Raw genomic sequence first — 12,689 nt, forward strand, 5'->3', positions numbered from 1 at the left:
CCTGCTATTTTCTGGCAGGAGTTGGCGGTGGGTAGATATGGAAGAGAAGGGAAGTAGGGGAGAATAGGAGGACTGGAGGGAGACAAAGCTGGGGTCAGAACGTGTGAAAGATGAATAAATTTTTAAAATCCTAAATAAAATAGAGTTAGGCTCAACTAACAATCACTACTACTTGGGTCACTTCAAGTAAATAACTAAAATAAATTATACTAGTAAAATTTATTAAATTTATCTTAAAAGTAATAATTTAAATTAGTCATATATGTGTAGGGATAACAATTAAATGAAGATCAAATCCTTGGAAGGAATTATGAAATCCGTTAAAATTATACTGAAATCCACTTGAGGAATGTCTAGGACCACCTGAGCATACCTGATCTTGTCTGGCATGCACGTAGTAGACTAGAGAACTTGAAATCATCAAGACATCCAGAGACAATTTATGTATTATCTTAAAGTGGACATCTGCAACTACCAGGGCCAGTTACGAGTGCAGTAAAGCCATCTATTTGGAGACATTTAGTTTCCAGTTTAGTCATTTTTAAACAACTGAATATCCCAAGCACAAAGACAACTGAGTAGATGCCATAACTCTGACACCGCACACTTGTAGGTAGAGACATGGAAGAAGGAAGGTAGAAGCACACCATTGGGCAGAAGTTGCTAGAAGCATTTTACCTTGGACTGTGAGGAAAACTGAAGCTGCTGCTGATCCCCCTTCACTGGAAACCACACAACGGTACTCCCCAGCATCACTAATTTTCACATTCCGCAGCTCCAGAGAGAGGTTGGCCAAGGTCCTAATTCTTGCCGAATCTGTTAGTCGGACATCTCTGCCACTCCTCTGCCAGGTTAGGTTATAATCCACAGCACTGACGACAAGACACGCCAAAACTGCTCTTTCTCCAGGAGTGACTGTTACATTATTAGGCACTTGGATGACTGGAGGGGGCTCTGTGTGAAATCAGAAGACTCAAATCAACAAACCTACAATCAACTTGGCTTGCTTACACATATGACTTAAAATCTCTGCATATATAAATGTGTATTGAAACATCTGTCAGGATGTTTCCATATATAACAGAAATTATTGACTAATCCCTATGCTAATGAGACCCTCACTCCCCAAATTATCATCAAACCACATGATACTTTAGAAGGCAATGTACCTGTCCATACCAAATTGAGATCTCTAGGTTATATACATGAGAGTCGAATTGGCTTGGCAAAAAGATATGACTGGAAGGATTTAGGATTCTGGAACAAAGCAGGTTTTTCATTTGTTTGGATGAAAATAGCATTTGTTGGTTGTTTAAATGAAAAGTTGGATACTAAGTGTTTTAAAGAACACAGCATCCACCAGATGATAGACATGGCTCTAGGAGTTATGTTATAAAGTTGTTTCTATGTCCATTCTTGTTCTAAAACAGCAGTTCTCAACCTGTGGGTCACGAGGCCTTTGGCAAAATTCTATCTCCAAACATATTTACATTACAATTTTAACACTATCAAAACTATAGTTATGAACTAGCAAGAAAATAATTTTATGGTTGGAGGTCACCACAACATTAAAAAAATGTATTAAAGGGTTGTAACATTAGGAAGATTATGAACCACTGGTCTAAAAGCATACCCTATAATCTACAGAGGTTTGGTTCCTGACCCCAAACATAATGGTTCAAAACCACTCGTAACTCCAGTTTCATGGTATCTGACACCCTCTTCTGATCTCCACGTGTTCTCAACATGTTATACAGTTCACAGAGAAACATGACAGCAAAACATACACATAAACAAAATAAACAAGTATTTCTAATAAATATTTCTTTTCACTGGCACGCCTTGACAGGATCAATGTTTAGAATTTTATTTAAACCCAGAATTTTGGTATGTGTATAGTTTTGTATTAACAAAGTTTCAATACAGAAAGTTAATATAACTGTAATAATATTAACCTTAACCTTCAAATATCACTGGAAAAGAATGCTTTGGACACTTATGCAGTTTTAGTCATTGTCATATCTATTTATAATTGATGAATGCTTTCTGATACCCACTTTGTATTAAAGATGCAAATTTAAATATCCATCTTCAGTTTAACACAATCAACATTCTTAAGCATGTCAACTATAACAGTGCTAAAAAGGCTGAGGAAATAGGGTGATAGAAGTTCAGCTTTTCTTCAGGTGTCTATCGGATGCTCTTTGAAATAACAACTATTGTGACACAAGAATATCACAATTCTGTAATGCTCACTTTCCGAAACTTTATAAAAATATGAGACCCGGCTGAGTAGTAAATCAGCACTTGATCCCAAGCTTCAGATACATAATGACATTACAGTGGCTGATCTGGGACCTTACTGTGGCCAAAAGGAAACTGAGAAGTAGATGAAGGTGAATGGCTACTGTGTTAAGCCAACTCCTACCCTTGAAAGAAATGACCACTTGAGCTTGCTTCAGCAGCACATCTACTAAAATTGGAACGACAGAAATGCCCACTGTTTCAAACCCCAAGGAGCTCTTGTCTGTTACTACTGCTCTGAAACCCATTACCATAACATTGATGCTTTCTGATTTCTTTCATGGCTGACTAAAGGAAAGAATTCCTGGAGACAGCTTGGGAAAGAGCCAGCTCCCCAGTTATGCCACTGATTGGCTGGCACAGAGGAATACAGATAGAGCATGTGCAACGGAGGCGAGAGGAAGCTACTACTGTCACCACTGATCCAACTTTGTAAGTCAGTTACTAGCATCTCCCAGTTACTTAAGATGCCTGAAACAACTTGCTGGAGCCTCTCTCAACCTCCTGTCCTTTCTCCTAATTAACATTGCTGGGAAGAACCCTCAAGCTCTCAAGTGTTTGCTTTCCCAGAAGCTGAGGAATGTTGATACAATTCCAGGGCTTTTCATAATTTCTGGAGATGAAAAAATAAATAGTTTGTGATGTATGTCAACTCGCTTAACTTATTTCAGAAGACAATCTTTATTTTTCCTAAGAAGAAGAGAATACAAATAGTCTCACTGAAAGAACACGCCCGCCTGATTTACACACCTCCCTTTCCAAATTCTTTCTTGGACACAACACATCCTAGGATTCAAAACTATCATCTAATTAAAACATTTCTTTTGTCTTAAATTGTCTCGAGAAAACACACTGAAAGCGAATACAGGCACTGTTCAACTTCAGCAGCTATGACACGAGAGGGTCAGACTAGGATACTGTCAAGTACAGAACATCAGGCAGCCATAGAATAATTCAGTTAAGATGAGGTGTCCGGGCTCTGCTCAGGGGCAGAGTGATTGCTTAGTGCTTGCCTATGTGAGACCCTAGTTTCAACCCCCAGTATATAAAAAGTATCCAAAAATCGTAACTGTATGCTGAGTAAGTGGTTTGAACCTGATCTTTGAATGTATGTCACAGGCTCCTTCCCTAATTGTTCTGAGAAATTAAAAGACAATATTTTTATGAATGTATCTTATGCCATAAAATATTAATGTATTCTGCCTCCGACCTACTCACAGGAATTTACTGTCTGAATGCAAAATAACTGGTATTACATTTGTCCTTCTTCACACTAGTCTCTCCAATAAGGGTCTGAGTTCTGAGACAAATTTTTAGATTCATCATGATCTTCAATTTGGAGACCAGAATCTATTCATAAAACTACTGTGATTATGTGAAAGAAAGGAAAAAGTTTACTCCTTTTGCTATTCTCAGCACAGACAAGTTCTTTAAGCCATATTTTCTCTAAAGGAAATGTTAGATGGTTACAGAGGTGGTTTGAATGGGAATGTGCCTCACAGGCTCACATATTGGACCCTGGTCTGCAGTTGGTAGTCCTATTTTGGGAGGCTTAGGAGGTCTGACCCCATTGGAGGAACTATGTCATGGGGGGGGGCTCTGAGTGTTAAAAGACCCCTGTCATTTCAAGTTTGCTTTCTGCTGAATGCTTACAAATTCAAGAGATAAGCTTCCTGCTCTGCCACTATACACACCACATGAGGCCTCCTGACCACGAACCTCTGGAACTAGAAGCCCAAATAAACTCTGGTGGTAACAATAGCAACATTAATAATATCAGTAGAATGGAAAGGTGGCTAAGTGGTTAGGAGCATGCGCCCACATTGGGCAGCTCATTATTGTTTGTAACTCCACCTCCACGGGATCTGATGCCCATCACTTTCTCTGCAGGCACTTGCATATAGATATACATAGTAAAATAGTAAAAGTAAAATCTTAAATCGTCAAATAGTGATAATTATCTATCAAGCACTTCTACATTCCAAGCTGCCTCCTAAGCACTGTGCATGTTCCACAAACATTGCTCAGTCAGTCATAGATTAAACATTGCTTTATTATTATTATTATTATTATTATTATTATTATTGTTATTATTATTGTTATCCTTTTAGAGTTAGGGAAGTAAGGTATCAAGTCCATAAAAAAACGGCAGAGGAAATGAGTGGAAGAGGGGATGGGGAGGGGAATGGGCAGAGGAGGATCCGATGTAGGGAGAGCCCTGGAGAGAGAGAGCCAGGAGAGAAAAAGTAAAATAATTTCTCAAAAGGGGAGGGGGAGACTGGCACAGGGAAAGACACAAAGGTTGAGTGTGGGGAGGCCAGTATCTAAATTCATTGTAATAAAGTAGATAGACAGTCAAATGATCACGAGGAGAACTGTACAAACTCAGCCTACCGGCATCTCATTTCCATAGGTACATTCATAGGCTGGTGGCACTTACCTGATACATCAAAAAATGTCTGCGCCCGTCCGGTCCCTGCGCTGCTCACAGCGATACACTCATAGAAGCCCTCATCAGACAATGTCACCTTTGTGAAATCCCAGTTCACGCTGGCAGATTCTCTGGGGACAAGAAAGAGGAAAGCTTTTAGTGTCTGTCAAGCAAGAGAAACATGAAAGAAATCATAAGTGACCTGCTTTGAAGGATGTGTTCCAACAAACAATGCAAAGGAAGTGAGTTGTGAAAACTACAGATTAAATGTAAAAGTCATATGCCTTTTGTATTTTAAATAGAGTTATGCTCCTCCCTTCTGAGTAAAAAATATACAAGAGACAATAAGTTGTTAAGAACGCAAATTTATCTTTACAGCTTTTTTCTTTCCTGGCTATGTAAAAACATACTTGAGTTGACAGCCACTGATGACATTTCTCTTCCCTCTACACTTCCCAGTTTGGAGGTGAGAAGTGTGCTCAACAGAATGAAACAAATGTGAAGGTAAGACACCTGCTTCCTAATGCAAAGAAAATATTTTTTCCTTAACTTTCTTAGGCAAGTTCTACCTGAAGCATGTATTATATCTGATTTAACTTATGCATGCAATAAGCAATGAGAATATTGAAAAAATACATTAGTTCTGTAGACAAACTCATTTATCCAATCATCTAACAAATATTGATTCATTCACTGCCAAACTTTTCATTTTCTGGAACAATCTAAAAAGATAGATATTTAATTGTTTTAAAAAGTTCACAGTGTACATAAGTGGACCTTGTTCTTTTAAAAATACAGTTGAAATATAAATATTATATATTTTTCTATTTTTTCATGTATTACTAGTCATAATTTTTTGGGCAAAAATGTAAAGTAAAAAAGACCTCTCCAGATTTGAGGATTTGAGACACCTCTCACTGACTTCTGATTTTAGTTTAGGCTCCACATCTCTCTTCACCCAGACACAACTCAAGAAAGCAACTATGAAGAGCTTACTGAGATCAGATGTCATATTCAGCCCTGACAGGGTTTGGAACAGTAAGTTAAGCATAAGTTCCTACCATCAAGAAAGTGAGTGCCTAAGCAGGCATTGTTCTGTGTACTGCAGTAGCTCAGGATACTTCAGCTGGTGTTTCCTGTCCATTCTATGTGAACGGTTCTGTCAGCTCGAGGAGTAATCGGTGTCCCTTATCTCTTCACTGCCCTGGATGTTTATGCTGTGTCTCAAACACTCTACAGGAGGGCACTAAGCACAAGTGTGCAACTGCCCTTCTCTAGGGGGTACTGTCAGTCACAGCAAGGTAACAGTTTGGAATACGTACATCTCAGGTGTTCTTTGCAATGCCTATCTCAAAACTGAACGTATGTTAGGATTCATCAAACCTTGGGTTCATAGAAATCCAGTCTCAAGTACTTCCTTTTAAAAGAAAAGTTGAATATCAATTCCTTTGTCTGAGGATGCATGATCAGTTTACTAATTGTTTTAAGAATATTCTTTACAGCTATATTTGACTCATAGCTCTCTTATTTATGAACTTCTAGGAGAAGAAAAAGTAAGTTTTGAGACAGGGTCTTACTATGTAACTCAAGAAAGGCTCAAACTTCTAATCCTCCTGCCTCAGACTCTTTAGTGCTGGGATTAAAGGCACGTGCCAATATATCTCACTTAGTCATTCTTTTTTATTGTAGCCTTCTCTGTTGACATAAGCATCCTAATACCGCAATAAAGAAAGGGCTTCCAGAGATAGACTTTAGAACAGGACGAAGAGCATGTCTAGAAGATGTGCACACTGCTAATGCAAACTGACTTCTTTTTTGAATCCCCTAACAGTCAAAGTGGCTGTCATAAACGAAGATTAAGTCCCATGTTTCATATTACTGGGAATCCATGGCAGAGGCATGCGAGCAAACTGGGATTAGCGTATCAGTCTCTCATCACTTACGAATTAATACATGTCAGCAAGGCCTGTCTCATCTCAGGGCCACAGCACTAGAAACATGAGAAAAAGAATTTTTGTGGCTTACCTCCCAGGAACTGTGTGGAATCAATGAGTTAATGTTTATAAAGTATCTCAAGTGTCTTTGAAAACTTGTCACTATTTAAACAGGAAGCAGAGCTATTTTATTTCATCGGCTAGTTATGTGGCTCCATCATCTGCTAGCCTGCTCTGTTATGTGGCTGGTTATAAAACAGGCGGCTAAGTAAATCATCAAGATGTACTATGTATGGAGCAGGCAGCTGGTTGGGAATGGAAAACTTTCTAGATGTGATTAACGTTCCAGCCACAGGCATTGCTGAAAATGAATCTCCATAAAGAGATTATATAAATTAAGACTGTCAGATAGTTAACATCTTTTAGAGCTGTATTAATATGGCATTTGCAGTGTGAAAGACTGCTAAAGTTATTCTTAGAGGTTTTTACTCCCAAATCGAGTCGGGTTTTGTGGTAACTCAAAAGGTAATATACTTCCCAGAAATAATTCTTCCAGCACTTTCTTAAGACGTAGCTCATCTTTTTCAATTAGGTTACTTGCATTTGTCAAAAAAATGTCACTCAACTTTAGAAGAAAAAGTTGGTACCTTCAAGCCAACTCCTCACGTTGACTTCTCTGCTGTAGCCACACGTGTTCCTGGTGAACCATGCTAATCTACTCTCTGCAAACAGTGAACTCCTAAATATTGTCTCCTATCCTTCCCTCCTGACTCACTGGGATTCACACAATGACCTCATTTTTACCTGCCTTTTCCTACCCAGTCCCCCTGGCCTCTGTGCCTCTGTGTGTGAGAGAGATTTCCCAGGATATGTGATCTACTACCTCGCTCACCATCTTTACAGGGTCCAATGCCTCTCACTTCATTTGGTGGTGATAGTTGTTCTTTTGGTTGGTTGCTTGCTTGGTTGTTTAGCTTTTTAAGACAGGATTTCTCTGTGTGACCATGGCTGTCCTGGAATTCATTCTGTAGACCAGGGTGACCTCAAACTCAGAGATCTACCTGCCTTCCATGTACTAGGATTCGAGATGTGCACCACCATACCCAGCTTCTCATACAGTTCTAAATTTAAGTACTTGAAATTGAAATGCTACATGTTAATAACCTACTAAGTGATAATATTTCTATTTTTTGTATTTTTGTCATAACACCAATCAGATTCACTCACTATATTACACTTCAAATAGGAGCTATAGATATTTTTAGCCAAAATTCAATGAAGCTGAAGTTTCCAGGGAAGTGCTTTGCAAAGTGCCTTCCAGGGTCTATTACCTAACATTGAGTTGATAATTCTGTAATCTTTGACTTGGAACCTTCTAATTGCATAAAATACACACTGTATACCCCCTAAGTTATATGGAATATATTCTAGAATTTCTATTGTTGTAGTGTATTTACAATCCTTTTCTGTCTCCTTCCACTAAAACATGAACAGCACAGTGCTGTGTTCCAAATGGTAAAGGAAAGAACTGGTTTGTCAGAGGTAGAGTACAGGATTGCATTTGCATGTATATGACTCTAAACTATGGCCGAGAGGAACACTTACACACCTTAAATATTGGTCTACTCCCAGGGCAATTCCATTTCTCATGAAGCTCACAGTAAAGGGCAAAAGACTCTCAACTGAACAAAGGATTTGGCCTGGCTGCAGATAGTATCCTGGGGTTCTCGTGGGCATTGTAACTTTGGGAGCATCTAGGGAAAAAAAAACAAGTAAGAAAGTCACTGCGATAGAAAATACTTTCTATTGATCCACCCACAAATTTTATACTTGAGTGATGCTGACAAACCATCAGAATTCCAATTAATCTAAATTACCAAATGTATTTTAACTACTATATTTTGAAGCAGATTCATTTCCATAGGTCCTCACTATGATAGTCATCAAATTTAAAGCTCAATTTGTTGGGAGCCAACTCCTAGCCGAAAGCGGCTATCATCTTTGCAGCCATCTCGAGCCATATACCCTGACAAGAGACTTGTTTTCAACAGCCCACAACAGCTGAGCACACTCTGATAAACATCTTGTTTTTCTCACATATCTTGTTTTGCTGTTTAGTGCCGCCAGCTGCTATGAGCACGTGGTCTCCTCACTGCTAGCTAGGTGCACATGGTCTCCACGCTGCAAGGCACATGACATAGTGCCTTCAGCTGTGCTTGTCCACGAGGGCAAGGCACGTGGTAAAGGGTATAAATATCCAGGATTTCTTTTCAATAAACAAGACTTGATTAGACTCCCTGTCTTGTCTCCATTCTTCGAGTCTCCATCCCCACTCTCTCTCTCTTGCTAGGCCCTGACCCGAGGACCAAAGCAGCAGAACGGGCCGTTACAAAGTGGCCCCCAAATGTGGGGCAGCTCGGGGGTTACATCAGTTGATCTTAATAGCAGCACACTGTTTTTTATCTACTACCAAGCTAAGAAAAAAAATCAAATGAGTTACATTACATCATCAACTGCAGAAAAAATTCTTATTCCAAATATGTAAAAACATGAGAAGAATCCACATATCTTAGAATTAAATACATAGGGCAACTTGTTCCTAAAAGAAATAATGAGAAGTATTTTTTTAAAGAATCCAACAAATTTCACGCATTCAATGTAGGAGGGTGAAGCCAACCCTCTTGAATGTTAGAATGTTAACATGAAGAAATCTTGAGGTTGGCTCTGTGCTTATGATTGTACCGTGATTAAACACGAACTCTTGAATCTCCAAATCTCAACCTTATCCATAAAAGATAAGCTTCTGGCTCCTGCCCAGCTTTGAAAACAATCTCTCTATGCCTGCATAGGGCAGGATTGGAGCTATGGATCTAAAGTTTTAGTTAGAATTTAGTCATTTCAAAAATCTGTCAGGTAGAGATAAACAGAGACCTGATGCTCCCCACCCAATCCTATCTCATAACCACATCTTCCTTTAATAGGAGATATATCAGGAACTAGTTTAGTAATTAAATAACCAATTAATCCCAGGTCCAATCATCACCATTTGTTCACAGTCCGCTATTATTCATGGAATAGATGGTGCTTGACAATTGCATATAAATGTTTAGCCAACTTATATAACTGAAGAATTGGGGAGGATAAAAAGGCACTACTACAATTTCCTATTCATTAAGGTTATCAAAATTCTCCAGTCTATAATCAGTAAGGTTTAACATGAGACTCTAAAAGTATTATTTAAAAGTTAAATATGTGTGCAGTAAAAATTAGTGACAAAAGAGGCCATAAATATGGAGAATAGAGGGAGGGGCTTTTGGGAAAGTTTAGAGGGAGGATAGAGAAGGGAGAAATGTATTTAAACTATAATCTCAAATTTAAAAAAATATGTTTACATAAAGAAAACTGAGATTATTACAGATAGCCACAAATGGTCATAATCTAAAGATCAATGATGCATGGGAGCCCAGCCCCAAAGGATAAGCCTAAATCACAATGCCTGCACCCAAGGCTTAGGGAACATCATGGAAAAGAGATAGAAAGAAGGTAGGATCTTCTGTAAGAATGCATCTCCTAGAAATGACAGGGAAGCTACACCAAGATACTGCAACAACATGGCTGCCTAAACAAGACCTGAATAATGACAATATCAGTAAACATGTTAATGGAGACAGGGGAAATCTCATTTGATCCCAGTCCTAGACAAAGAACTAAAGACAACTAAAGACTGCTGAGAGAAGGAGAATTAGCCTCTCCCAGAGATCAGCCTCCAATACAATACAAAGCAGTTAGCCCCGAAACCATACACACAAAGCCATAGTAAATGGACTCAAAGGTTGTATTTATATATGTATTCATCTCTGTGTAACAATAATAATCAAAGAAAAAGAGACCACTTATTTGAGAAAAAGTAGAAGTAAATATAGGAGGGACTGGAGAAAATAAAGGGAATGGGCAGTAATATTTTCATATTTTAATTTTAATAAATATTAAACTACATACATAATATACTGAGATAAAAAATAAATGTAAAATAGAACACCAAATTATCTGCATGTAAATGCTTATCAACTGGTGACAGAGTAGTAACATGGGAATATTAACTTTTACTTTATAGTCCATATTTCACCTGTGGGAAATTCACCTTAAGCTATCAATATTTCACTGTTAAGTGAAACATTTGTCTTACCTGGGACAATGCTGGAAAAGGAAACACTTGACACTCTCTGGAAGAGATAATCATCTTTGTCATAGCCTGTCACCTTGAGAAAGAAAGCTTCATCTGGTGGAATGAAGTCAGAAATATTCCAGATGCCATACGGCTTCCGATCTGGGTAATGTTTAACAGGGATGGTCTTAAGAGATCCCCCTGAGATACTCAGAAGTTCAAGACGATCTACTCTAGCTGGACTGGAGATTCCAGAAGTGTTCAGTAGCACATACGTAGGTATCCCTACAAGAGAAAGAAATTGTCATGTACAAGTGTCACATAGTTAGGGTCACCTGTTTAATTAGTGTTGGCACTATAGTAGCATATACACACTATAAGGATGCGTGCTCTACACTGATGATATAGGTGCAGAGTTTTTCCTATGTAAAGACAGAGCTTGAAACACTGTAGGCAATCATTGTACAGAATTTTCATTGTTCTTATACAGAGGGAATTAGAATTATGAAGTATTGTGTTATAGATGATTATGTAAACATTTTTAAAGATTCACTTTTTTAATCTTACTAAAACTGCACAAATAAAGATAAGTTAGCAATGATATGGAAAAGTTTCTAAAGGTCACAGTATGGCTGACTTTTGCCTTTAGCAATAAGATACCAAACCTTAATGGGTGAATAAAATAGGAACAAGAACAAGCTTTAAAAATCAGCAATATTTTCATCTTGAATATAAATTAATACACATAAATTTCAGCAATATACAGGCATTTCATCTCAACAAAGCAGTTTACAAATATTAATCTTTAAAAATCCACTAAGTGCTTTTCTAAATGTAGTTAAGTCTAAGGGTCAACTGGAGTGCTCTTAGGTTTCAACTCCTACAATTCTGATTTAAAAGATTAAAGCAGAGTCCAGGAGTCTTATTTTTAAGAAACCCTTTGAGCTTCAGTAGCCTTCAGAGTCATTCTGGTATTACTGATCTTGAACTGTACTTTGCAAACGCAAAGTGGCCCAAAGACCCAATCACAATCAAGTTAGGGAAAGACTGGTGTTGTCTTTGTCAATGTGGTTGGATGCCACAGACCAGCACAGTCTCACCAACTGGATACAATTTCCCCTTACACCAATTTAAGAGCCATGTGCACACTAACCTTGCACCGGTCTGCTCATTGTTTTTTTGAAGTCCAGTGTGGGCTTTCGAGAAAAGCCAGCTCGGAAATCGATAGTGCTGAGACCAGTGATGCGAACAGAATGCCTTCCACTGCTGGAGGTCTAAAACGGAGAACAACAACCCTAGTCAGCAGCTGCTTGCAGCAATCTCTCCACTGTTGTGGCAAACCACAGTGTGTTGACAATGCCAGAGTCACAGCCCTGACCGAGGTATTGCATCTGAACTTAGTTGTGATTCTCCATTCTGTAATGTAAATTTTGCAATACATGTCTCATGAAGACTGTTCTAAAGCATAAATCTCATACCTGGTGGTCAATGGTAAATATTCAGTAACTAATGAGTGTAACCTCCACTCATTAAAGTAAAAATTCACTTAAACAAAGCTAAAATCTCTACACATTTCTATACTTCTCCTTGGTTCCCTGTTGTCAAATGGTATATTTCAACAGACACAGATGAAATAAAAAACTAAGTTTTCCCTCACAGAGCCCACTCAAGGGCAATTCCAGAAAATGTCTCCTAATTCTTTTCTTCTCTTTCTTTTCTTTCTTTCTTTTCTTTCCTTCTTTCTTTCTTTCTTTCTTTCTTTCCTTCCCTTTTTTCTTTCTTTCTTTCCTTCCCTTTTTTCTTTCTTTCTTTCCTTCCTTCCTTCTTTCTTTCTTTCTTTCTTTCTTTCTTTCTT

At 38.3% G+C, this 12,689-nt stretch overlaps 1 protein-coding gene across 1 annotated transcript in view; it reads right to left on the bottom strand.

Moving 5' to 3' along the window:
• The window catches only part of Hmcn1 (hemicentin 1), a 402,633-nt gene that overhangs the window by 232,978 nt on the left and 156,966 nt on the right, over positions 1-12,689 (bottom strand). Inside the window, exons 7-11 of the mRNA XM_028775780.1 lie at positions 11,988-12,108; positions 10,856-11,119; positions 8,279-8,423; positions 4,745-4,866; positions 679-954 (exon numbers count right to left, since the gene is read on the bottom strand). Of these exons, the coding sequence (XP_028631613.1) occupies positions 679-954; positions 4,745-4,866; positions 8,279-8,423; positions 10,856-11,119; positions 11,988-12,108 (928 nt within the window). The remainder of the gene's footprint in view (positions 1-678; positions 955-4,744; positions 4,867-8,278; positions 8,424-10,855; positions 11,120-11,987; positions 12,109-12,689) is intronic.

Source organism: Grammomys surdaster, unplaced genomic scaffold (assembly GCF_004785775.1).
Source record: "Grammomys surdaster isolate TR1022 unplaced genomic scaffold, NIH_TR_1.0 259, whole genome shotgun sequence".
In the NCBI taxonomy this organism is placed as follows: domain Eukaryota; kingdom Metazoa; phylum Chordata; class Mammalia; order Rodentia; family Muridae; genus Grammomys; species Grammomys surdaster.